This window comes from Podarcis cretensis (assembly GCF_951804945.1).
Source record: "Podarcis cretensis genome assembly, chromosome: 4".
Lineage (NCBI taxonomy): Eukaryota > Metazoa > Chordata > Lepidosauria > Squamata > Lacertidae > Podarcis > Podarcis cretensis.
The window spans coordinates 76,752,376-76,779,283 of record NC_137173.1 but is presented as its reverse complement, the minus strand read 5'-3'; the positions used below and the strand labels follow the sequence as shown (position 1 = coordinate 76,779,283).

The window sequence follows — 26,908 nt, the reverse complement described above, 5'->3', positions numbered from 1 at the left end:
ATGGTGATTATGAGTAGCTAGAACAAACACACAGATTCACACAAAGCTTACTGGAAAGAGCGAAAGGGCAGGCGATATTGCCGTAATACCTAAAGGCAAACAAGAACTATAGTACAAGAAATGCTGGAAGAACTAAATGAAGAATCAAAAGAGGTAGGATTGAAGATGAACCTAAGACTTAAAGTAATGTTTAAAGAAGAGAACATTTTTTTCCACAAAAAGATTGCTGTATGACCATTGCAGGTCTGCTTACCTGGTTTGATAACACATTTTCTTCTCCTAACATTTGATGGTCTGTTGCTTGAGGAGCCGCAATCTGCTCTTGGAGACAAGGCCTCGAAGGCCTTGCCACAACTTGCTGCTGAGACTCAACCGCTGGCTTCCCCTGAGGTTCTGGATGCTGCATGCCGCTGAAATTCAGAGATGCTGTTGGCTGCTGTAAAAACATCTGGAAGAGAAAGGTGGCTCCTTTTTTTATTTCCTTGTTAAGCAAATCAATGGAAGAAATACATTCACAGTTACAATTTCAAGTTGTCATATCTTAACACTTATAAATGTGTATCGTTAGGGAGCTCAACTTGATCCAGGCCTCAGTCACTGAAAATGCTTTTAATGCTAGAAGACTGTGTGAAGTTGCTTGTGAGTACACAGAGAGTCCATTCCCCACACAACTGCATAAGCACAGCCACCTTTCACACATCTGGGGCTGTCAGAGAAGTTTCTACAGGGAATGTCGCATGTCACCTCTTTCCAAATCAAGCATTGGATAAGAATTGCTCAAATATTATGTGTGCAATGCACCTTAAACCAGCTGTGGAAGGACTGACACTGTTTAGAAAACCAAATCCACTATTCAGGAACAGAATACATTTGTCATCCTATTCACTCAGAAACCTCTGACATACATGTCTAATTCTTGCAAATATATGAAGGTCAAACTAGATGTTACAAGCAAACACATGTTACTAAATTGCAACTAACACTTGGTTTATGGGAAATGAGCTTTCAGAGGGAGCAAATAAGAGCAGAGAAGTGATGGCTGCTGGTGGTAAACTCTTCCCTGTCCCCAGTTTTTCTGCTTCAAATTGTTTTCTTCTACTTCCCTCTCCATGGGATTCCAGATGGGAAAATGTGTGTGCAACCCCACAGGGCTGACATTATCCCCATCTCACCCCAAGATAGAAAAAGCTTCCACTGGAATTTTAGCAAATGTGTTCCTGTCCAATAAGTAGCTTGGTTGTTTTTGGAAGACAATTTTACTCGGCTACAAGTGATCACCAAAGAAGAAGAAGAAGAAGAAGACAGCCTCCAACAATCATATCCCTATACTTTTTTCCTGAAAGGACAACTTCCTTTTGCTGTCTATGAAAACAGGGTGGATTGTACCTCTGTCCAGAAAAAACTTCAAGATAATAAAACAAGAAAAATATAAAGCATGAGGCTTCAACTTAAGGAATTCTAGCTATCTAGCAACACAAAAATGTTGAAAAACAAACGGAAATACAGAAGATGAGAAGCCATTGAAATGGAGCACAAGAGAGAGAGAACATGTGGGGAAAGATCCTAAAACTAAGTGTGAGATTGTTGCCTCAGTACATATACATGATCCCATGAGCTATGAACATAGTACGAACAAGTACAGTGGAACCTCGGTTTTTGAGTGTCTTAGAAATCGAACGTTTCAGCTTTCGAATGCCGAAAACCCAGAAGTAACTGCTTTGGTTTTCAAACAATTTTCGGAAGCTGAACGTGCCACACAGCTTCCGTTTTGAGTTTCCCTGTTGTATTGAGGCTGCCGCTTTCAGTTTTTGGACGTTTCGGAAGCTGAACGGTGTTCCCAAACAGATTACGTTCAAAAAACCAAGGTTCCACTGTAATAGGAGTCATGCTGTTTTAATTTCTGTACTGTGACAGATTGCCTCCAACCAATCATATGATAATGAGCTTTCATCGTGATTTGCTTGTGGGGTGTTTATAAACCTTCCCATTATTCTCATTCATTCACTCCACACTTTTCAATGCATTTCCCTGTCACTCTCCTAACAGCAAACAGTCTGTTGTTTTCTTTAAGTGAACTTGTTGCACTAACCCATTTCTATTGTGCAAGACTAAATGCACTAGGAACCTCTCGTGCAAAATACTGATAGTCAGGCACCTCAAGAGTGTTAGTGTCAAAACATTTCTCCTCAGAAGAGGACAACACCAAAGTACCAACACAGAAAGTTTTCCATTCACAGCGGCTTTGCCCAAGATTCTTACCATCCTGTCATGACTGGACCACTAAAGAAGAACTAAAATGCCACTGAATAGAAAGGATTCCTCCCCCCACCCCTTCAACATCGTAAACAAGCCTAAGTAGATAACGCCACTGCAGAATCTCACGACTACTTTTTCAGGGTGTCAAAACATGAGAAGAGTATTACTAATCTCTTCTAATTGGCAGTCTCATTAGTATTCTCATGAAAGAAGCAAAAGACATGAAAGCACAACACCTCTTGCATCTAGAAACAGACAGCATCATATTAGGGAGACAACGGAAGAAAGCTGTTCTATGGAAACCAGACATTTTAACCATCTGTGTTGATCGAACAAGGAAGCTCTTATCAACAGCAATTATTTTTACAATGTATCGGAAGCAAGGATGCCACGCTAAATTTATAGCTATGAGACATTTATTTCAAAGATACCGTTTCTAACAAACTGCTGAAGGTGACATTTTCCCTGTAAGGCTTGGTTTTACCCGTATTATTTCCTTTCAACAATATTGCCAGGCTGCTTTTCTGCTACATGCCAAATATAGCCCCTTAATTCTCTTTTTGTGGTCCCAGCAAGTCTCTTCAAATTGTATTAATAAATTGCATACATTCCATGTAGCCCCATGACCAACGGACTCATTGTTAAAACAGTGTTATGGAAGACAATCTTACCCAGCTACAAGTGATCGCCGAAGAAGATATCCCTAACAGTGCTGTAAAAAGATAAAGGTAAAGGATCCCTGACAGTTAAGACCAGTCGCGAACGACTCTGGGTCTGGGATTGTGGTGCTCATCTCGCTTTACTGGCCGAGGGAGCTGACATTTGTCCACAGAAAGTTTTTTCGGGTCATCTGGCCAGCATGACTAAGCCACTTCTGGTGAAACCAGAGCAGCGCACAGAAATGCCGTTTACCTTCCCACCGGAGCAGTACCTTTTTATCTACTTGCACTTTGATGTGCTTTCGAACTGGGACTGAACAACAGGAGCTCACCCCGTTGCGGGGATTCGAACCACCGACCTTCTGATCAGCAAGCCCTAGGCTCTGTGGTATAGACCACAGCACCACCTGCATCTGTAGCTACAGCTACAATGCTGTAGCACGGGTTAAAATTGAGCTCTTGTGTTTCATTCTATATTTCTCTCTCTACAAGGTACTATTAAGGAATAATGACCATGTCTATCCCAGGGGTGGCCAACTTCAAAGAGACTGAGAGACTGCGATCTACTCACAGAGTTAAAAACTGGCAGTTATCTACCCCCTTTTTGGGGGTTCAGGCCAAAGTTGTTGAGGTTTTTTTGGGAAGGAAAGCCCTGTTTTTGGTGGTTCAGGTCATTTTTGGGGTGCAGGGCAAAGATACTGAGTTTTTTTTAGGGGAGCCAAAGTTTTTTAGCTTCTTTGCAGGGAGCCACTGATCTACTGGTGATCTACCACAGACTTCCAATGATCTACCGGTAGATCACGATCTACCTGTTGGACAAGCCTGCTCTATCCAATCCTTTCATTTCTTTCAGTCTTGAAGTCTCTGCTGAATTTTCTGTCCTCCTTCAGCATGGATCAGCATATTTTATTTGACACTTATTTTGTCCTCTCTGCCTTAAATATACTGAAATATTGTTGTTAGACTAACTGGAAGCATTAGGTCAGTCCATTCTCTGCTATGTATCAGAAACAAAAGTGTAACCAAAGGGGCTCCTGACCAAATGAATCTGGGAAGCTGCCTTATATGGAATCAGATCATAGGTTCATCTATCCCAGTATTTCCTGCTCCAACTGGCAACAGTTCTCTCAGGTCTCAGGCATAAGTCTTTGGCAGCTTTGCTATTTCCTAAGTGAAAATGCCACAGATTGAACCTCAGAGCACCTACACTTTTCTCTTTCAAAGCCAATCCTCTTATTCTGTCATTGGGAACAGAGGGCTTCCAATACTATGTATTCCTATGTAAACTAGGGAAGGGGGGAACTGCAGGAAGAATAGCTGGCAGAAGGTGTTGTTTTCCTGAGCCAGGTTCCGAAATCGGAAGTGAGCAAAATGCCCCTTGAAGAAGAAGCAGCTGTTTAAGCTGGGCTGCTGGATGCAGTAAACCCTCCTCTGTGTGGTGGCCTATGGTGCATCAAGATGATTTGAGCGTGGAAATAAATTTCTGCTCAAGAATTCTGCTACTCACTGAATCAAGAGTAATTTGTCTGAAAAATACGTTCTCCCGCTAACCTGTATGTTGGAATCCTGCACGATGCACAGCTGTTCCTGGATTTTCTGCAGCTCTTCCTGCTGCCACTGAATATTGGCTTGCAGTATTCGAGTCCTCTGCTCAAGCTGGTCTTTGATAGTTTGGAACATGTTAAACTGGGATGAGAGCTGAAACAAGAAAACCAAGAGCAATGTTACTTTTCTAGTAAGTACAGTAACTTTTGTTCCACGAGGCTGCTTTGCTGTATTTCTAAGAATATTGTTACCTGCATTATACTACTGCTCTTGCATAAGGAACGATGCATGTCCGAGACCTAGAAGCTGTAAGTAAAGCATTTTTAACTTACTTTGCAGTCTGTAGGGTTTCACTGAAAAAGTGGCAAAATGGGGGGGTCAGCTGCTTCATGCAGCTGAATGGAGTTAAAGAAGGTTTAATAACCTATTCCTATGCTTCATTAATATGCATAATGATGGGGTTTAATACTCTGCCATTGGGGCTCTCTATGTGATAGCCCCATGTTTTTAAAAACAGGCACCAGCCATTTTTCTTTTCCTTTTAACCCACACATGGGGGTACCTAGAGGATTAAATATAATTAATATATTATCTTAACAATTCCCATCATTCGCAAGATAAGCACATACTGATTACTGGTGTTACAGCACTAATATCTCTTTGACCACAAGTGCACACTACCTGTGGTCAAAATAATACAAGAGTGTGAAAGGAGGAGGCTTCAGCAAATATACCTTGACGGCTAGAAAAAAGAGCCTGGGCAGAAAAGTTAGAGAACCTATCTCTGATCCTGATAACCCCAGTGTGTGTGTGTGTGTGTGTGTGTGTGTGTGTACCTTCCCTCCATACAAGTGTCTTGCCAATTTTTTTTTATTGTCTCTAACTTCAGGGGAACCAGTGGCAGAGAGGACTTCCTAGACATAGAAAAGAAAGCCCTTGATTCATCTAGACACTCCTAGCATGCTCAAGAGGGTCATGTCATGCCGGTATGAATGGAAAAGTTTTAGTTTGCTATGCCTCCCAATTCAATTAAGTGAAAACAAAAAAATCGTTTTACTCTCACTAACTTTAAACCCATTTTAAGCTCCTGTCCTCCGTCAGTTTGGTACACGCCTGTGTATCTATTTCATGGAAGTTCTTTTAATGTTTCTGTTCACTTGAACTTTTTTTTTTTCCACCTTACCTGAGCAGCGGCAGGTTGGCTAGATCTCTGCAAGTCCTCCTGCATAGTGGGACTTCTTTGCAGGGAGGGAGACTCTGGGATGAGCTTTGTTCTTGTGGCTATAAAATAACATTTATTTACTAAATTACCATTTAGAACAGAGTTGTTAAAAGTTTCTATTAATGTATACAAAAAGACTGGATCGCTGGAATGGCAATAAAGGAAGTTGACTATAGAACAAATGCACCAGTTTTTGTCAACCTGCACCCTCTAGTTCTGGACTACAGCTCTGGCTGGAGAAGATGGGAGTTGATGTTGTAACCCACTCTGAAATTGCACTCCAATAACTAGCAGGTAGCAAATGTTTCAAATAAGACAATGCCCTGTTGTGTTAGAATTATCCTTTCTGTTGGTCATGATCCATGCATGCAGGCCTGCGTTACACGTTACATACCATTCCGGCTTATACTGGCAGTATAACAGTATAAAATTCTCAGTTTCAAAGTAGCATCTGCAGAGACCACACCTGAAGGGCGGTATACAAATTTAATAAATAATTATAACTTACATGCTGTGTCAGGCAAGGATGTAGGCAAAGATTTGTGTGAGCCCTGAGAGGATACAGAAAGAGTCCGACTGGTGTCGAGGATTGACGTGCCTAATTCAAGAGCGTTAAAGTGCTGTTGAGGATCCAGTTCTGATCCACTGTCCTTAAAAAACAAAGCAAACATGCTAAACGTTTTTGAAAGTTTCGAACTTACAAATGAGTTTGGTTATAAATCATTTGGGTTTATTGAGGGAGAGGTCTTTTTTTCGGTATCAGCTATGTGCAGCACAACCCGATATACACACTTACTCAGAAGTAAGCGCCTTTGTGTTCGATGGGAACAACTCCCTAGAAATTCCCAGTGAGCTCAACTGTTCATTGGGGACAGAATACTGCCACCATGTTTCTCTGCTTCTGAAAGAATTGCACTGGCTGCCAACTAGCTACCAGGCTAAATTGAAGGTGCTGTTATTGGTGTACAATGCCCTATGCAGCTCGGAACGAGGATACATAAAAGATTGCCTCAACCTGTGCAGGACAGCATTGCATAGATGCAATTTCATCAGGTGGTCTGTTCTGCACAATGTCTGAATCATGCCTTTAATGTGGCAGCACCTGGCCTTTGGAACTCCCTGCTGTTACATATCACCCATGTGTCTTGTCTATTGTCTTTTCAGAGCCTACTGAAGACCTTCCTTTCCCCACAAGCCTTTTGTGTGGAGTTGCTTATCCAAGTACTGGATTTGAAACTGTTTTTAGTGTACCTTTTAGGATTTTAGGTCTTCATTGTTAATTGATTTGAGCTTGTTTCACATGAAGTGATTCATAAATTGAATTAATAATAACAATAACAATAATAACAATATCAATAATAATGTGTGTCTAGAATTGCAGTTTCAACTCCATGTGTCACATGGTTAAAGTGCACCCATTTTTTACAGTCTTCAGTATGCAATACAGCGTTTAATGTCACATCTAGCCTGGCCTTTTGTATCCACGTTTCTGAGCAACAGAAGCTTCAAGTAGTTTTCTGTAAGATACTCATAAAAGACTCAGTTATTAACTTCATTAAGCAGTGAAAATCACAAGAACTCAGTCCTTAGATGCAGCTACTGTATAATCTGCTTTAATAGGAAGGAAGCTATGTACTCAGGAATGAGCCCAAGCCAATCCCCAGAGAACTTCAAAAGAAATGATTCTTAATTCTTGACTTATAATGCATCTGCCTTTCATTGCCTGCTTCTTCCTATATGCTCTAGTTTCAAATTCACATATTCTTTCAATTTTATACTCAACCATGAGATTATGTGGGCAGGGGGTTTGCTTGTCTGTCACCTCCCGTGACTGGTCCTTCAAAAATCAAAAGAGGTATACATTTGCACAACTGCAGTAGACTTTGTATTGACACAGGGATTGAAAAAAAATTGCATAAGAACACCACACGCAACCAATCAAGAACACCCTCAACATAAATCAGGTGGAAAGTAGGCTTATCTGAGATTATAAACTACGGGACAGTGAACCTAGCAGGCAGTGACCATGGTGAGGAACAAGCAATGGAAGACATAAAGAAAACCCCAGGTCCATCTATATGGGACAAGATTAGTGGTCAAATTAATACACATTATTACCATCTGAACACAGTAGCTAAAGTCACCCTATGTGTCTTACCCTTTACATTTAAAAAGTTATTCCCTTTCAGAGGCACATGATTGTCCCAAAGGTCATAATGGATATCTCTTATTTTGCAAGCTACCATTCCCTCATTTCTGCAATAGTATTCTGGAAAATAGAATGGGAATGTATTCCCAGCCATGTCTTACTCCATTAGGTTAAGTTCTCATAGAGACTTATACCAGTTAAATAATGATATGCAAGGTTGGTGATTACCGACATATGAGCTGCATAAAATAGAAAACAAAGAAATACCTCTTAAAACAGCCATTTTAGCATACCTTTAGTACTGAAGAGATTATCTCTGAAGGTGCATTTTCCAAAATCATATTCCGTCGCCTTTCCACTTGAACATCTGCATAACTGAACATTATTATTTTCTGTGGAGATCTACCTTCCATTCCACTATTCTGAAAGCACTATTAAATGCAACTGGCAGTTTATTACATGATTAACTCCAGAAATTATTTGCAGTTAAAATCCACAGGTCATATAATCCAAATGTGTATAATAATGTAATGAATTACATTTTATGTTTAGCTTCTGCCCACTTTTACCCGGTTTTCAAAACAAAAAGAAAACATTATCTGTAATTATACAATTACTTGAGGCTAGGTTCCATGGCTTTACACATGATGCTCTTCATACATACTTGGAAAAAGTTCACGTGTAAACACGTATTTGCAACCTTGTATACAATTTTGGTACATGTACTCATGATTAGCCTTGTCCCTACCACACCCCAAGTACAGGTTGGCAATTGCAGAAAGGCTTATGAATGAAATTGTTCTACCTCCCACATTAGCAGGTATATGATTGTAATCAGAGTATTTCTCTAGAGTCCCATTAGCATGCCAATACAGAATTAATGTTTGTAACAAAATATTGGGCTCTTTCCAACAAAGTCATCCTGTCTATACAAATTCTTCTGCTTGCACAACTGAACTTCCCCTGTCTCCATTTCCCGTGTCCATCCTTGGAATAGATTTGGAGGGTACACAGGGGGGGGGGGGGAGAAAATCCAATTTTCAAGCAGAAGTCCTTGCATGAAAGGGACAATTTGGCTGGATAACAATTGATTGTATCGTAAAGCATATGCCTTATTTCCAAATAAGAGTGTTCATCAATGAAGCAAGTACCTCAGCAAGATGGCCTTAGTCTAACACCAGTGGTACCTTGGTTCTCGAATTTAATACGTTCTGGAAATCCGTTCAACTCTCAAAATGGTTCGAAAACCAAAGCGCGGTTTCTGATTGGCTGCAGGAGCTTCCTGTACTCAATCAGAAGCCGTGGAAGCCGTGTTGGATGTTTGGCTTCCGAAAAACGTTCGCAAACTGAACACCCATGTGTTGGGGAGCCGATTTGTTTGGGAGCCAAGTCGTTCAACTACCAAGGCACCACTGTACTCCCTGTGACCCATGAGTAGTTTTATTCCATTGCACCCGCATGCTCAAAATCTCTAAGACTGCCCTTAAAAGTTAGATTAACTACCACAGAACCAGACTAGGGCCCTGTTGAATTATACATTTTCTCAAAGACTACATTAGCACATGCAAGAAATGTTGTGGTGGCTGCTTGTAATGCAACCGTATGCAGATTTCTCCGTGGAACAAGACATTTGTGCGACATTATCTTGCGAGGCGGCACAGGCAATGTTCATCTTTGCAGACTAAGAAAAAGACGAGGGTGGCATGCTACAGAGTTGGCCAATCAACACACTGGTCAGCTTCACACCGCCTTTGCTGTAGCAAGGTTGTGTTATATATGCAGTCCCCTCACAAATGTCTTCGTATGTGGCATTTAAAGCTAGCACGGTAGAAAGAATGAGTTTATTCTTGCACTAAGCTCAGTAAGAAATTCCCCCTGGCTCATAACATATTGGACGTTCCTTTTCAATGTGACAGGAAAATAAGTAGCAGTGGTTATTCTATGTGCGTCTCTTAACCAAGCTTTTGTTTGCTCTTGTCCTGCAATGAAGACTCTACCGATTGGCACAACAGCAACGTCACTCAATTTCTCCATACCTTACTACCGTGTGGGTGCATACGATGAATTCTGGTTTGGAGTTCCACTGGTGATAGGTGATATAATAGTGTGTTTGCAACCAGATCCATTGCTGTCCTTTGGTCAGAAACCGGTAGCAGCAAGACTTCCCTTTGCCAAACTGCATCACTGTTTGTGAACACACACAAAATGCACACTGCATCAAAGATTTCAGGATCTGGAAAACATCCTTTCAAAAAAAAAAGATTTTAGCTGATCTACATGCAGCTTTCTTAAGAGGGGCTTGGGAAACTTCACTTTGGTACAGGACACAACAGCAAGAATGCATGTGGGAGCACGTTTTCTATTGGTTAGAATTACACTAGTTGCTAAACAAAAAATGTACCATTTAGGGTATGTGATTAAATCCTCCAAGATGCTGATCAGAGAACAGAATTTTGCTACAAACGCTATAAAATGGATTCATTCCTAAATTATTCATAGGTATATTAACTGAGAATACTGAAGGATATTTGAAGAAATAAAAAGAGAATAGAATTTGGAATCCTGTATAACTGATAATTCACTTAAGAAAGAGTTAAAGGAATTAAGGCATTTTAGTACTTCTGCAGTGGAAATTCCATTCTTGTACAGTAACAATGAGAGAGAAACAAACAAAATACATATAAAATGTACTAGTTAAAATGTGTTATATTTTGCTTGCTACTTAGCAATGAGGTGCTAAGATGGACAAACAGAGCACGTATGGAATCACAGTGTTTAGAGGTATCTCAAAGGTCCAACTTTTGCAGATTCAGAAGATCCACTATACAGTATTCCTGATAAGTGCCTCCACTTAAAAACCTCTGATGCATGTTTGTTGGATTGTCAAACAGCATGTGCCATCAATAAGTTCTTAATGCTTAGACGAAACCCTTCTTTTGAAATCTGAAGCCGTTGGTTTGGTCCTAGGCTATGGAGCAACAGTAAACAAATTGGGTCCATCACCTATGTGATAGCCCATCAAATATGGGGAAAAGGAGAAACGGGTTATACACGACAGCTTCCCAATACACCTGTAGGTTTAGCACTGTTTACTCTCCAGCTGACATGGATCCATTCAGGCAGATACAACACAAATCTGGGTCAACCCAAGGATGTTGAACAAATATGAATTTGGAAAGTGCCAGAGCTGAAGACCCTTTTCTTCACTGTGGCACATAATAATAGTAATAATGATGTCATGTCACAACCTAAGTGAGAGATACAAAGGTTGCAGCAGCATGATGGAGGAGGCTGGTCTATTATGGTGGCAATTTTTCATCTGCCCTTAGCCAGCCCCCAGTCCCCCGCTTGCTCTTTATACTTATAACCAGTCCATGGGATGGTCCTGGCTGTCAGCTTCACCCTTCTTAGTCTCAGTTATAGTTGTAGAACTCAGCAGAGAAGAGGATGGGGACAAATGTAGATTAAGTTGGCTCCATCTGCCATTGGCTTTGGCCCCTCTTGCTAATGATGGCCACTCTGCCTTTTGCCCTACATGTCCCAATGGGCATCAGACACCACTGATGGTTTATTCAGACAGGACTGAAGTGTCTTATTAATGGAAGAAGTTAACAAAAGAACATGATTTAATATTTAAAGACTTTGAACTTTCTATGACAGCGTAGCTTAAATTAATTTTGCTGGACTCTCATCGGCACCATGTCTATGATCAAATGTATTCAAGATATACTGGCTTGTCTTATGTCAGATTAATCTCATTTTACACCAATCAGTCATGATCTGACTGATGAACTTAACTTTGTATTCTGCACCAGAAGGCTGAAAATTAATTTTGAACAGCGCCATTCATGTGAGTAGCAGGACACTTACAGACAAACAACAGACATGGCAAGCAATATCAGATCTGATTTGTGTTGAGTCGTTCGAGGTTTTAATTTAATGCTTCAGCTTCGCCTAATTAGCAGTTGTTGAGTAGTATTGGATATTTGTACTATTTTGACAACTCCGCCTCCCAAGAGTTCATATCCAATGAGGAGTTAAGCAAGTCAATCCACATGAAGAATAAAATGTAGACAAATCAGTTTGCATTACACAAATGGCTAGCCTCAAATGACTACTTATTATTTATAATAATGCTGTATTAGTATTATGTATTTATTTATATCCTGCCTTTTTCCCTGATAGGGACTCATAATACTCTCTGAACTCTAGAATATGGGCATTTAAGTATTAAATTAAATTAGGGCCCTCCAGATATTGTTGGATTCCAACCCGCATCAGCCCTAGTCAAACATCAAATATGGCGGATGCTGGGTAGTCCACCAAGATCTGGAAGTCCACATCTTACCCATCTCTACTGTAAAACCTAAACCAAAAATAAATATAATTCACTAACAGGTTTACTAGTATCACCAGCAGGCTCTCTCTTTGTGTGTGTGGGGAGAAGGAGGGGGAGCTCCATTGCTAAAACCAATGGTTTAGTTGAGTTCGATGCAACCCAATGTCTTCAGATTTTTATTTCTATCTTTGCTATCACACGGAAACAAACTGAATTCCCCTTACTGTAGGTAATGTCATACTCACAGTGTTCGTGGCACCGTGCCAAGAGCTGAAGGTCATCTATATGATAGTAATCATATCCAGAAGTTCCCAGAACTTCAAAAGGCAAATATCCTATAATCGGTGGTGCTCTGTATCACGGTAAAAAGCAAATGATTTTATTAAACCATTAAAAATATCATCAGCAGTGCTCAACCCTTATTCTCCCTGCCCACCCCAAAAACTCTGGAAGTGACTCCACCTAGGCACTAAAACAATAAGCAGAGCAACAGACTATTTGGGATTGCTTCGTATTACTGGAACTCAGCAAGGAGGGAAAACCTCATGTGCACAACTCACCATTTTTTAAAAAATAAAGTGCTTAAAATAAACGAAGGAAAGTAGAAAGGTAGAACGAAAGGTAGAAATAAAGCAGGAAGGTTTAGACAAGTTCACTCTGTAGAGCGACAGGACTGGTTAATTCACAACTGTGCACAGTATGTTGACAGGCCTCCAAATATGTCTCTCAGCGATAGGAACAAACATTCTCCAGGTTGTTGCTGTTTTTTAAGTCACTGGTTTAGATTGAGATGCCATGTAGCAATAAAAACTTCCAAGCGCTGCTACAGTGGCTTGGGGAAAATGTTGCAATGAGTTTTTAAAGTGTTTCTACCTTAAAAAAGTAAAAGGTAAAGGACCCCTGACAGTTAAGTCCAGTCGCAGACGACTCTGGAGTTGCGGCGCTCATCTCACTTTACAGGCCAAGGGAGCTGGTGTTTGTCCGCAGACAGTTTTTTTGGGTCATGTGGCCAGCATGACAAGACCACTTCTGGCGAAGCAGAGCAGCGCAAGAAAACACAGTTTTCCTTTCCGCCGGAGCAGTACCTATTTATCTACTTGCACTTTTTGGCGTGCTAGGTTGGCAGGAGCAGGGACCGAGCAATGGGAGCTCACCCTGTCGCAGGGATTTGAACCACCGACCTTTTGATTGGCAAGCCCAAGAGGCTCAGTGGTTTAGACCACAGGGCCACTCACGTCCCTTGTTTCTACCTTAAAACCCATTAAAGCAATATAACTCTTCATAATTGTAAGTAATAACAGGGGGACAGGGTACACAAAAAATAGGTGAAACTAACCACGTTTACCTCAGATATGTGGACAGCAAGATGCATGGTACTGCACATTAAAAATGGAAACATGAAGACAGAAGATGACAGTATTTTTTTTCCTTTAGTATTATGGGGTTGTTGTTTTTTTGCCTGGTCTGGATTTTGTTGCTTGTCAAGTCTGTTAGTTTAACTATATTATTGGGAGAGATCCAACACAACTATATGGAACACATTTTGGGGGCACGCAGAAGGCTGGATGGTGCAGAAAAGAAATCTGAAGTCACACTGTGCAATCAGGCAGATGTTGTCATAGGTCACCCATTGCATAAATATATTGTGTCTGAATCATTCTCATACTTTTGAACACTGCCCCGTAATCCTCTGATGAAGGACAATTAAGTAACTTCAAATAAATATGATAAATAAACAGTAGTAAATTGTCTAAGAAAACATAAAGTATAGTCATCTTCTTTTTTTTAACCAACCTGTGATCCAGAAACAAAAATTTCCATTCCAAACTATGTCTTGAAGTGAATTCCTCTAAAGGTTCTTCAACGATGCACATTTCCTGTATTAGAATAAAATTCTGAGTGACTGTAGTACCTTTATCACCATTTAATTTGCGTTTTTTCCCTTAAATGTTAGCGAACAACATGTGAAAGGAATAGAAAAGAAAAATTAAATATCTCTGTCTAATAGCTAAATATCAACTCCATCCAGTTTATTAGTTTTAACTGGTGCTGGGCTACTTATTCTGGACCTAATGACAAAAGAGATGAAATGTTTTCATTCCTACAGTTCAGCCTGGATAGCTCAGTTAGTAAGAACATGGTGCTGATAATACCAAGGTTGTAGGTTTGATCCCTGTATGGGACAGCTGCATATTCGTGTGTTGCAGGGGGTTGTACTAGATGATCCTCAGGGTCCCTCCCAACTCTACATTTCTATTATTCTATTAATTGTTTTGGAAAATTTTACAGCTAGATGGATACTGATGACGACGACCTCTTTCTGTTGAGTGGAGGCCACTCCAGCTAAAATGAAATAAAAACTTACTTAACACAAAGTCTGACATTGTTGAGAGTCCCTAGACCCAGCAATTTTTGGCATACATATTTGGAGACTGAACATGAGGATGACAAATCCTATGATAAGCACACCTAAACGTTACTCCTGAGGCAGAGATCACTCCCCACAGGGAGGCTTGCTCTTGAAGCAATGTAATATGTGCACTGGCCCATTCTATTCCACGAAGAAAGCCCCTCAGATTGCTTTTGCAGACATGAGACAACAACTGCATTCCATCCCTAGTTCCGCATACACGGGCAGATGTTTTGGATAAGTATCAAATTGACCAGGCTCAGATTATCAGCTGATTTACCAGCAGCAGAGGGATGGGGTGGTGGCGGCAATCTCAGAGAGGTATTTCTAACAACTTATTTACTTAGAACATTTATATCCTCCCTTTCCGGGCTCCGGCCCAACGATACCTGATTTTAGCTTCAGCAAGATGCCTGCATTATTATCTGCAAGATGCCTGCTGGCAGTTGACTTGAAAAGTTGCATGCATTGCCTCACGGAGCCTCAAGGTGCTCCCCTGCTGCTTTTTGTACCGATTTACCTTCAGAAATATTGAACACCTTACCGATGGCCATTCCATTATGCCAAGGTACCATGTATGTCCCTGCTCTGCAAGCCATGGCTTTAGGAGGAGCCACCATATACGTAGAGAGGAGGCTCCGCCTATCCCTAATGCCTTGTACACACCCATGAGTGGGAAGATAAGGGACTGAAAGGGCTGATACGACTACAAATACTTTTAACAGACTCTAAGACATACACACTTGCCTTTAGAAACTGAGGTGTTGCCAGTCGAACAGTAGCGACAAAGCAGACTTGTTTTCCTAGTGGTGTTCTGTAACCTCTTGGAACAGCACCATCAAAGCCATTACAAGCAGATATAGGCACTGGATAAGAAAAGTGCGAGACAAAGAGTTGTGCCTTTTAGTGTATTTAGCTCCCACTATTTTATACATATAGAAATGCGCTGATACTAGGTATCACTCAGAGAGGTATGTGTCTGGGCAGTGCTTTTAAGGTAATGTATGTGTATATGTATGTATTATTTTTTAAGGAATTAGCTGAATAAAAAAATGAAGTCACAACTTAAAGTCAAGCCAGAAAGTAAGCTGGAGGGTATTCAACACTAAGCTTTACTCAGTGTAGGCTTTCTGAAATTAATGGCCCGAACGTACAGTCTTCATTCATTCATTTCAATGGGTCTACTCTTGAGTGAACCTTAGTTGACTACCCCCTCCCTGCCAATAAATTGTGTCTTTAACAATTGGTCATTGCTGAACAGCAGTATAGCAGATGGGCTGGAGAACGATGTTAAGTTAGAAGCAATAGGTGGGAGGAGATGCTGAACCCCCTCAAGATAGATGGGAGGGGTTGGGATAGATAGAAGTAGCAAGAAGAGATGGAGATCACTATTCCCCTCAAACTCAGTTTCCCCCCCAGGAAAATCTCTCCTAGCTTTACAGGTTTTCAGCACAGCACAGATTTGAAATGTGTGACCATGACGTCTCATTCCACTCTCGGAGAAGCTTCCACTTCCCTATTAGCGAAATGTGTCACTTTCAGTGCTGTGGAATATGATTCTGTTTTTCCTGGTCTATCCAATTCTGGCTGATATTTACCTCCTTTATTACAGGCTAGTTGTGTGCAGATATATTTTCTGCCCTGCCCATGAGTATTGAAATATGCAATCTGCTACCTACGCTCTGAGTTGTACACTTCTGGAAAAAGCACAGCATGAGATTCTGGCTGCTAGCCTGAAACCAAAAGGTTATATAAAAAAAACCCCTAGAGGATATAGTTTTTAAAACACTTGTTTTCATGTCGAAATTGTATTCCATTTGTTTCCGCACTGAATTCAGCATCTATTTCATCAAATAACAGTACCTGTCTATTATTTCACATCTTAATTCATTTTGCCATGTTCCTAAGACTGAAGAAAAAAGGCTCAATTCACAGAGACACGCAGCCAAATAGATATCGCTTCTCATGCAGAAATGCATCTGCATAAAAAATGCAGTTGTGTATTTGCTGTTGCATCACCACTGTGCCCATTTTCACTTGTGCATCACAAAGATGCTTTTAAACATTTATGTAATGGCTAAAAGGGGTTTCTGCATTGGTGTGCGTCTGATAAGATGGTCCTTTTATATTGGTAAACTCAGAGTCATATGAAACTAAGAAAAAAGAATGCTTCACCACATTTTTTTAAAAAAAATGCTGCTAGTTATATGGTCTGGCACCAACCAGTTATGCAGCGTTTATACAGTCTTGCAGACTGTGGAATTGTGAGTTCTGACAAGCACAGTGTGAATACGATATGACCATTTGAGCTAATATCAACTTTTTAAACATTACTCCTAGAATATATTTAGGCAAACAACTGAAGCGAAATCCAAGAAATAGTTGGAAGTTGGAAGTAATTAAACAAATTATTACTTTCGTTATTATATTGCCACAAAGCAGCCTTTTAGTGCATACTAGAAATACAAAGCTGTTTTCCATTCAGTAAGAATATTCTACTGTATGAACACACAGTGTTGAGGAAGTGGGGCAGGGATATGGAATATGATATTTACGCCACTTACGCTCTAACCCTATAACAGTCCGTTTTAATAAACCACAGCTCCTCAGTATGCCAAGGATCACTGTGAATTGGTTATGGTTTACAAAACAGTTGCCTCTGGTTATTTGTAAATTGCTTGGCATGTGTTTTCTTTTTAATGCTGTCTGCATACCTACCTCAATATTTTATATTTTTCTGAAGCAACTGGGATGTCCCAGACCATATATGCATACCTGTAACTTTCCTTCCTTAATTTAAAAATATTATCTCAGTAATTGGTGGATGCAAACTGCTAAGCACTAGAAAGAAGACAGAATTATTTGGATCCAGACAGAGAGATGTCTCCCTCTCCCTCTCCCTCCCTCTCTGTGTATGTGTATAAGGAGCTTTCCATAGGTGTTGCCAATGAGAGATGCTGGTGCCAACACACATCTCCATTGTGAAGCTCACCCAATACATACTGAACTGGCATGGGAATAAGGGTGCCTCTGGGTCACAAGGTGCTATCAGTTGCTACAGCTGGATTGTAAAGAATTGTACAGAGACAATAGGCAAGAAGAAGAAGAAAATGCATGAAAGTGAGCAACAGGGACAACTCATCCTAATAGTACCATGCCCTGCTAGGCTGCAATCCCCTACCTTTATAGCACCAGCTTCTTATGGCTACGCAAACATTACGCTAAAGAGAGGGAAATCACCATAAACTATCCTAAAGCGCAGGTTAATAAGGAATTTTTGCAAAGTTAATCTAGCTTGCTGTAAAGAATACTTTGATAGGGTGCAATTTTTTACTTGCTACGTAAACTACAACTGACCAAGACAAGGGACCGAATCCTGCATAGTATAGAACTTCCAACACTGCAATTCTATGTTTCTATGATGCCCATCGACAGAGGAGCTGAAACCATTCCTAACTGAATGCAGCAACATTTTAAATTCTCTCAATGGGGCTTTCTAGAGAATGCTAAGCCTCACCTTAGACTTTGTGCTAACATTCATTTTCAGCGACATTAGAGAAATAGCTCGTGCAGTGGAGTGCGCATTCAAGTGTGGAAAGGAAAGACTGGCTGTGGGGAAGAAAGATATGCTATTGCTGGCTTTTAAAAATGTGGCTAGCTGCATGCTCCAGCTTAAGATAAGGGGAATGAATAATTTCCCGACCATTAAAAAGAACCCCAAATAAAGCTAAATAAAATGGCTGGGCACTGCTGTGGTTCTGCAGTAACCAATATAGTGTCCTCCAAATGTTGAGTTCATCTCTCATCATCCCTGAGCACAGAACATGCTGGCTGGGGCTGATAGGACTTGGAGTTCCTCAACATCTGGAGGGCACCGTGTTGACTATGTCTGCAGTGGATGATCAGCTTTGCTGCTGTTTGGTGCAAGAAAATAAATCATTGGATAAGTGCTCCTGCACAGCGGCTACATGTGAACATGCAGCACCAAGAGATTTTAAAATTAAACAACAACCACCAAAATGGCCCAGGCACAGGTTGGGGGAATTGTGTTGCTCACCACTAGTTATAACACAGGAAATAAGAAATGCCTCTGATATCTGCACAACCATATTACTACACACAACACACTAGCAATTAATGCGCTATGTGGAAGGACTACTTCATTTTACTAGAATGAAAATGTTACGACTATATTCCACGGAAATGTTATGTACTTGCAACAGAGGTGGATCTTTGAAGGATGGTGCATTGATGGACCTTCCACAAGTAAGCGTAAAACAGTCACATTCATTACACAAGAAAATGGATCAAGTGCTCTGGGTTTGCTTAGAACTGCAGCTTTGCAGTCTAGTCATAACCATATTTACTCATAAGTAAATCCCACCTAGTTCAATGCTTGGTATTGTGGTCTAAGCAACTGGTTGTTGTCATTCTGTCTGAAATTGCTCTGTTAATGTTGGAAATGTGCATGCACACACACAGAGAACGCTCAACCCCCTATATACATTTATTTAGTCACTGGTTATAGTTACAGAATAGCTGAGACTTACCATGACTGTAAGACAGAAAGTTCCCTACAAATTTTATATATTCGTATGTTGGATATTCCTTTGGGTTCAGACTTCCCCTCAGAAGATGACAGCAAAATTCCAAATCTTCGTCGACTGGAATTTTAAAAAAACACATGTCAAAAAAGTTAAAATAAATATTATTTGTAAACTAAATGCAATGAGATTCACATAATGAGGCAAATGGAAGAACCACAATGAATTCAACAATGCTGTCTGTAGTCACAAAGGCCCACAGTCTGCTGAATGAATCTCTGCATAAACCTAGGCTGCTCAGAACTATAAATAGGTATTTCTCATGCATACTTAAAGCCAGGGATTGAGTTTGACTCTTAATCCCATTTTTCAGTACCATTCCATGAAATAAATCACGCAAGCTTAATATATGTATATGTGATTGCAAACAATCCAATGCAAAAAATCAACTTCACATTGCAATTTTAATTGTCTTTTCCTTTTCCTGCATAACAAAATTATTCTTTATTTATTTATTCTGGGGAAAAAATCTTTTTTAATTAAAACAGTTTCTTACACTGCAGCAAAATAAGAAGAGTATCTTGTGGCACCATGCATCTGATGATGTATGGAAGCTTATACCATTATAATTTTGCTAGTCTTTAAAACAGGTTAACCATAGATAGAATTGATTAAAATGAATCTATCTTATTAACTAATAATCCCTGATCCTTCTCCCATGCCTGCCCTTTTAATAGTTCAAAGCACTGTGATTTTAAAACCAATATGCAAAAAATTCCACAAGTTCTCATGTATAATAATAAAAATAATAATTTATGAACAGATGACTACAACAGGATCTGATTAAAGTCTCCTTATATGTATATCCAACTAAAATAACACTTTCCCTTAAGATTCAATAACATAGCTGCGAACAGTCCCATTTTTGAGTACAATAAGCACAATTATTCTAGATTTTAAATTGCATAGAAGAATAATTATCTATGGACTGGTTCCCTTAGCTTCAAAACGAAAAATATAATACATGAACTATCCTTTCCCAAAAACATATGTAATGTCATTGCAAGCAAAGCATTCTTTAAAGTGTACTGTACAGACCCTTAAGAGATAAATAAATCTTAGAGCCGATGGGTGGGATCCAACTAATATGTCAGGGCAAGGATTTATGCTTGTGCAGCAGAACTTCCCCTCCTTTCCTCTCCTTGTGCACCCCCTCAATCTGTTTTAGGGATTCCTGCAACAATCCACAGCAGATCTGAGCAGAGTGAGGGGCACACACAGGGGAGGGAGGAGGTGGGGAAAGTTCTGTTGCACTAGCATAAATCCTTGTACTGACCAAACCTATTAGTTGGATACTATTAAAGGTAAAGGGACCCCTGACCATTAGATCCAGTCGTGACCGACTCTGGGGTTGCTGCGCTCATCTCGCTTTATTGGCCGAGGGAGCCGGCGTACGGCTTCCGGGTCATGTGGCAAGCATAACTTCTGGTGAACCCGAGCAGCGCATAGAAACGCCATTTACCTTACTGTCAGAGCGGTACCTATTTATCTACTTGCAGTTTGATGTGCTTTCGAACTGCTAGGTTGGCAGGAGCTGGGTCACAGCAACGGGAGCTCACCCCATCGCGGGGATTCGAACCGCCGACCTCCTGATTGGCAAGTCCTAGGCTCTGTGGTTTAACCCACAGCGCCACCCACGTCCCTGGATACTATTACTGCCCTGTTAATTTTTGTCCCATGAACGCAGTAGAAGTAATACTCACATTTTAAGTACTCTGATGAGACAGTATCCATCAGTAGCATGTGAGATGATAATATTTTATAAATGTCTGAATGTTCTTGCTCTGGGAGGAAATTCAACAGGTTCTGATCCATCACGTCAGACTGCAAGTAACAAAAGTGTCCATTACAGAAATGACCAAAATATGGTATTCCTATTCTTTGCCAATAGAATAGAATAGAATAGAATAGAATAGAATAGAATAGAATAGAATAGAATAGAATAGAATAGAATAAAATAAAATAAAATAAAATAAAATAAAATAAAATAAAATAAAATAAATGCATGCAAATCTACAAAAACCATGCAGTGCATTTCGGCCTGACAATCCCATGGAACTCAGGAGAGCTCCTTTCTGAGTAGGTATGTATAATAAGACTGCATTCTTAATTTTCAAATGTTATGTTAGGCATGCAGTTCCAGGATTTTACATTAGCTGTACTCACAGCCAGACCCCTTTGTTGCATGCAAGGAACCCTCATTCAGAGATCCTCAATATGGAACCACAAGAGCTACTCACGGGTAAATGTCCAAGAAGAGGTGTGATACTGTCAGAAACATACACAATGCTTCCATCTGTTGTAACAGCTATTACAAATCCATCTAATGCCTGGTAGAAAGAAGAAGAAAGAAACAGAATGGGTGGGAGTATTGTTAGGTGAAAACTGAGGGTTCACACCTTTCAGCTGAATCCTTTTACACAGAATATTTTCTTATTTCAACTTTGTAGCTCCAAGGAAGTTCTTGGAGATCAGACAGGATTTGTTTTGTCTCCTAAGAGCCTGGGTTTAATTGCCCTTCAGCACTTGAAGCTGTTGCAAATGGAGCTGGTATGTCTGGTCGCACAGCTACACACTTGATTCTCAAGAAAAGAAAAGAAATATGTTGAAGAAAAGTTAAGGGAAAGGGTGCTATTTATACTAAGAACCAAATGAAATTTTATCACTGGTAGCTTTATCTTTCTCCCCTCCTCTTTTTTCCTTACCTCTGTGTTCCCAATATTTTTTTGCATTTTTGAACTGCTTCTGCCACTACCACAACTAAACCCTTAACTTAAAAAAAATATAGAAAGAAAAAATTCCAGTCAGAATCTGTGGGATGCACAAAAGTGGCTCAAGAAATTAATTTGATGCAGCCTCTGGACACTTACTGCCTGCATTTGTAGAGCTCCTCATTACAGCTAAAGAGTGTTTCATTACATCATTTACTCATTCCCTAATTGACTATAACCAAAAAAATCTATGTAACAACTTAGGGCTCCTTCCTCAACCACCCAGCAGGACAGTCAACACCTTTCTTCTTTTGTATCACTTTTTTCCAAGTTTTTCTTTGCAGCCGTAAATGCTCACTTCTCCCAGAACTGAAGGTGAAGTGCCTTTGACAGCTACATTAATTAAGCTCATGGTCCACATTTGGCTAGAACACATTTTTCTACTCTTGAAATACTTAAATCTTGAGAAAAAAAAATCCTCCAGAGATAGCTGTCTTGAGCGAGTTACAGTGGAGATTTGTTTGAGTAAATGGTTTATTTATCTTTAATACATTATACATTTTGCAGATGGATTCTCATTAGGATTTTATGGAAGAATCTGATCAATGTATCCAAACATGAGACTATTTTTACTTCTTTGTTTGCAAACAGTTTGTGCAACAGAAGGATGGCCCACTTTTCTGCAAAAACTCTGCTGAAACTGCCTCGTTCGTACAAAAGCAAGCTGGTTACAGCTGTGAGCCAAGCTGTGAGCCAAGCAGAAATTCAGCAGGTGAAGCCTTTTTCTGCCAAACAAACATAGTGATGGAGAAAATTCGCTTAAACACAGAAGAGCAATTCCAGAAAACGTTAGAAACTAATAATATCATCGTAAGAGAATTCAAGGCAATTCAGTTCACTGCTATCAATACACTCATACCCCAGGATGGAACATTCAGTTTTATCATTTCACTTGAGTTTCATATGTAGACCACACAACAAAGACTGGCTCAGGACTGCAGTATCTCAAGAACCGCCTCTCCCCATATGAACTGACCTAGACCCTATGATCGTCAGCTGAGGCCCTTCTTCATGTGCTTCCTCCGAAAGAGGTCTGGAGGGCAGCAACACGAGAAAGGGCCTCTTCTGCAGTAGCTCCCCGCTTGTGGAATGCCCAGGGAGGCTCATATCTTTGTTACATATCTTTAGGCACCAGGCAAAAACACTCCTCTTCAACCAGGTCCTTGGCTAATTGATCCATCTATGGACTTTTATACTGGGTGGTGGGGATATTGCTTTTATTTGTTATTTTTGTGTTGTTATATTGTAAACTGCCCTGTGATTCTCGGATAAAGGAAGTATAGAAATTAAGCAAGCAAGCAAGCAAATAAACAGTATTGCAGGATTTTTCCTGAGGCATCTCAGGCTTGGAAAAGACATTCTCTGAACATCTACTCTGTATCTAACAATAGGCCTTCAGACATTTTGATATTAAAACGCTACTGGGTTGTGTCCAGATAGCCATGCTTAGACTGGACCCGTTGAAAATGTGGGATCTATGTGAATCTGTAACAGAACCCACCACCTCAATTTATTAACGGGATGTCGATTATAAGACTAGTCTAATGTGTAAGGCATTTTGGAACACAAAATTGTTGTGTGCGTGCTACATTGAAAAAGCTCCTCTTCCTCGTATGAAAATATAAAGTACACTGAATGCCAGTAAGCATGTGGTATAGCGTTCCAAGCTTTGAATTTTTATTTTCAACGTTAAATTACATCACATGAGGTAGTGAGGTCACTGCTGCTTACTGGGTAGGAAAGACAGGGAGGTCAGAGTAGTGTCTACTGCTTCCTTTGGCGCACTGACCTCTCTACATCCTTGTACCTCAACCTCTCCTTCTTCTTAAGCAGCAGCGACACTGCAACACTTCACCAGGTGAGCTCCTTTTGAATTTTTTCCTACAGTACACTTGCTTTCCAGTTAGTGGGGTTGCCTATTATTATCATTATCCATCCTTCACCAGAAGATCCCAGATTGGTTCAGTTGTATGCACACAACATTAAAACAAAATTTTAACAGTTAAAAAACAATAATTTTGCAACAGCCAGCTTGTGTTTGCTTGCCAGGAAAGCAATCAAGCAATGAGCATGGGCATAAGTAATCACAAGCAGTAAGCTGTGGTTTTGATTCCCTCTCCTCTCTTGCTGAGCTCTATCGACCTATAGAAGTGCAAGTGAAAATTATCTGGCTTGCAGGGCTGTAGCCACAGTTTACACTGGAAGAACACACACATTCACAACTTTGCAAAAATTGAGTTTTTCACCTCTAACATCAGCTGGGTGAATTCTTCATTGCTGAGAAAGGAAGGCTTCCATTCCTGCTGAGTGTTACAAATTTCTGTTTGTGTCGAGAATTCTAAACAAATGAAAACATTTCTGTTATATATCTACCAATATGTTATCCAACGGGGGGTGGGGTGGGGAGGGGCAAACTGGAACTTTCTTAGGCAAAAAAAAAAAAGAACACGACTTCTGTTAATAGTTCTAGATGGTTGTAAGTCTGTGGAAAGACCTGTTGGAGGAACTATATAATTTCGGAAACAGGCAGTCATCTATCTTGGAAAACTTCGACCATGAAATTTTGACTGTTTGAAGAAGCCTCACCATTACCCAGGACAGTAATTGGATGAATAAGTGGGCATGGCTCTGTTACCTACCATTGTGTTTCTGAAGAAAGCCAATGACTTTTTCAAGTACTGTAGTTTTGTCCATTTTGCGGGTGTTTCCTGGAAGCATTGAGCTGAGCTCCTTGATAAGGATATTGAACTGGTCACGCCTCTTCTTCTCAGACTTGTTACGTGAAGCCCTACAAACAGGAGAAAACTGTTAATACACACACACACAGCGTGGTTATTCAAAATTATTTCTCATTATGGTTCATCACTAAGAAAAGCAAAGAAAGCTGACATAAAACAAAAGTTCTTCTTCATGTAATTTTATATTCATTTTTACAACAAATAAGATTTTCTAAAGCTATGCTGTCTTTTCTCAGGGATCACAAAAGGAGATGTACTACAAGGAAAAGATAAACTTGGGGAGCAGCCCAAACCCAAGAACCACAAGGATGAGGGAGGTTTGGAATAAGTGGATCTCTGGCTGAGCCTACACTCCTTACCCCATCTCAACCACAGGTACACTGGTCTAGGTTCTCCATCCTCAGCCAGCTCAGCTTGAAGCAAGTTCCGAAAAAGAGGGGTGGCAGGAGGAGACCATTCCTGTTCCAAATGTTACATGACATAGCAACCCACTGGCAAAAAGAGTAGCACAAGTCAAACTCTATTTTAAAGACCTGTTTTCTGTCTGCCAGAGCTTGGAAAGAATGAATTACACTGGACTGGCATAATTTAGCCCAGCATAAATTACACTGGCTTCCTATAGTTTGGATTGCTCTACAAATTTAGACGCTACACTAGATTGACACTGAATAATATTATTGCCAAAGTTGCTCGACCACCACATTCAGCGGCTAACACAGGGGTCAGCAAACTTTTTCAGCAGCGGGCCGGTCCACAGTCCCTCAAACCTTGTGGGGGGGCCGGACTATTTTGGGGGGGGAATGAATGAATTCCTATGCCCCACAAATAACCCAGAGATGCATTTTAAATAAAAGGACACATTCTACTCATGTAAAAACACGCTGATTCCTGGACCGTCCACGGGCCGGATTTAGAAGGCGATTGGGCTGGATCCAGCCCCTGGGCCTTAGTTTGCCTACCTATGGGCTAACACGACCAAACCTCATACCACTTTTTAAACTTGGGAGTGTTAGGTGAGGTCTGTACTTCACCCGCCCGCCAACTGTCCCCCCAAAATAGTACTTCTGTCTTGTCAGGATTCAACAAGATAGGGTGTGCTGTCCTGCACAAGAAGTATTTCCAGTAAGAAAGAATGGCAAATGGGTGTTTCTTGTTTATTTGATTACTACAAGGCAAAGGAAAAGGCTCAGGCCCATGCGTTAATAATAAGCATGAATAAAGAAAGCTGAATTCAAGTTCCTGTATCTAGTTGTATCATTTATGCCCAATCTTGCTTGTCGACTCTAAGGGAATGCACTTATTCACCCCATATTCGGCACATTATCTAGCACACTCTTTTTTCATATGGAATAGTGGGCTTCTGTGTCTTGAAAACAAATAGATTAGAAAAAAAGACAGTTGATCTAAGCAGCAGAATAGCATGACCTATATTAGTAGAGGAAAGCTGCAGGGAACAAAGAAACTAAAAAAGAGATGATGCTAAATCAAATAGTGGCCAGACTAGAAATTCTTTCATTAAAGAAAAGCATCATGGTGAAAACTAAACCAGATGCAATCTAAGGCTCTGTATAAGCCAATTAATCTCCTGTTTTCACAAAAATGAGAAAGTATCCAGGAAGAGAGAGAAAACTACTAGCAAACAGCTGCTGTGAAACTCCAGATGCCAGTCAGATCTGACAGTTATTATAGCCTCTCATTTCAACCATCTTTTACACTTCCTTGGGCACCCCAAATGAGATGATAGCAATCTCCTTTGTGTGGATTTATCAGTGTTGTTGTTGTACCAGCATGTAATACCAGATACTTGTGCCAATTTCAGGCACAATATAAAATATGTAATGTCCCCCTGATACAGAGAGCATTTTCTGTGTCCCTAGCTTTTAATTTCCCCCCTCTGGTCTGCCCCTGACCAGAACATAGTTATTTTACCTAGTATAGCAGTCTAATGCATCTTCCTTCAATACAGAAGAGCTCACCTAAGTTTTCTCCCCATAAGAGATGAATCACCTCTTAAACAATACTTGTTTATTACGTTTATCTTGGCTGTTGTATATTGTTGCTGTAAGCAACTTTCTGAAAACCTTTATGCTAGAGCAGCCCCAGCCTTCTCCTGTCTCCCACCTAGGGCTTAGAACTCAAGCCCCATTAAAATATTAGATGCCCTCCTACAAAGTTTTGTCTCTACCTATTGGAAAGAGTGGAGGAAAGACTAAGG

At 40.3% G+C, this 26,908-nt stretch overlaps 1 protein-coding gene across 4 annotated transcripts in view; it reads right to left on the bottom strand.

The window, feature by feature from the left end:
* NPAS2 (neuronal PAS domain protein 2) overlaps positions 1 to 26,908 on the bottom strand; it is a 104,723-nt gene that overhangs the window by 7,743 nt on the left and 70,072 nt on the right. For all 4 annotated transcript variants that reach the window (XM_079972580.1, XM_079972579.1, XM_079972577.1 and 1 more), the window contains exons 3-16: positions 24,595 to 24,743; positions 24,202 to 24,293; positions 21,425 to 21,514; positions 20,888 to 21,008; positions 19,131 to 19,244; positions 15,328 to 15,446; positions 13,965 to 14,047; positions 12,416 to 12,522; positions 9,868 to 10,015; positions 8,125 to 8,206; positions 6,191 to 6,332; positions 5,644 to 5,741; positions 4,467 to 4,613; positions 254 to 448 (exon numbers count right to left, since the gene is read on the bottom strand). In XM_079972580.1, the coding sequence (XP_079828706.1) occupies positions 254 to 448; positions 4,467 to 4,613; positions 5,644 to 5,741; positions 6,191 to 6,332; positions 8,125 to 8,206; positions 9,868 to 10,015; positions 12,416 to 12,522; positions 13,965 to 14,047; positions 15,328 to 15,446; positions 19,131 to 19,244; positions 20,888 to 21,008; positions 21,425 to 21,514; positions 24,202 to 24,293; positions 24,595 to 24,743 (1,687 nt within the window). The remainder of the gene's footprint in view (positions 1 to 253; positions 449 to 4,466; positions 4,614 to 5,643; positions 5,742 to 6,190; positions 6,333 to 8,124; positions 8,207 to 9,867; positions 10,016 to 12,415; positions 12,523 to 13,964; positions 14,048 to 15,327; positions 15,447 to 19,130; positions 19,245 to 20,887; positions 21,009 to 21,424; positions 21,515 to 24,201; positions 24,294 to 24,594; positions 24,744 to 26,908) is intronic.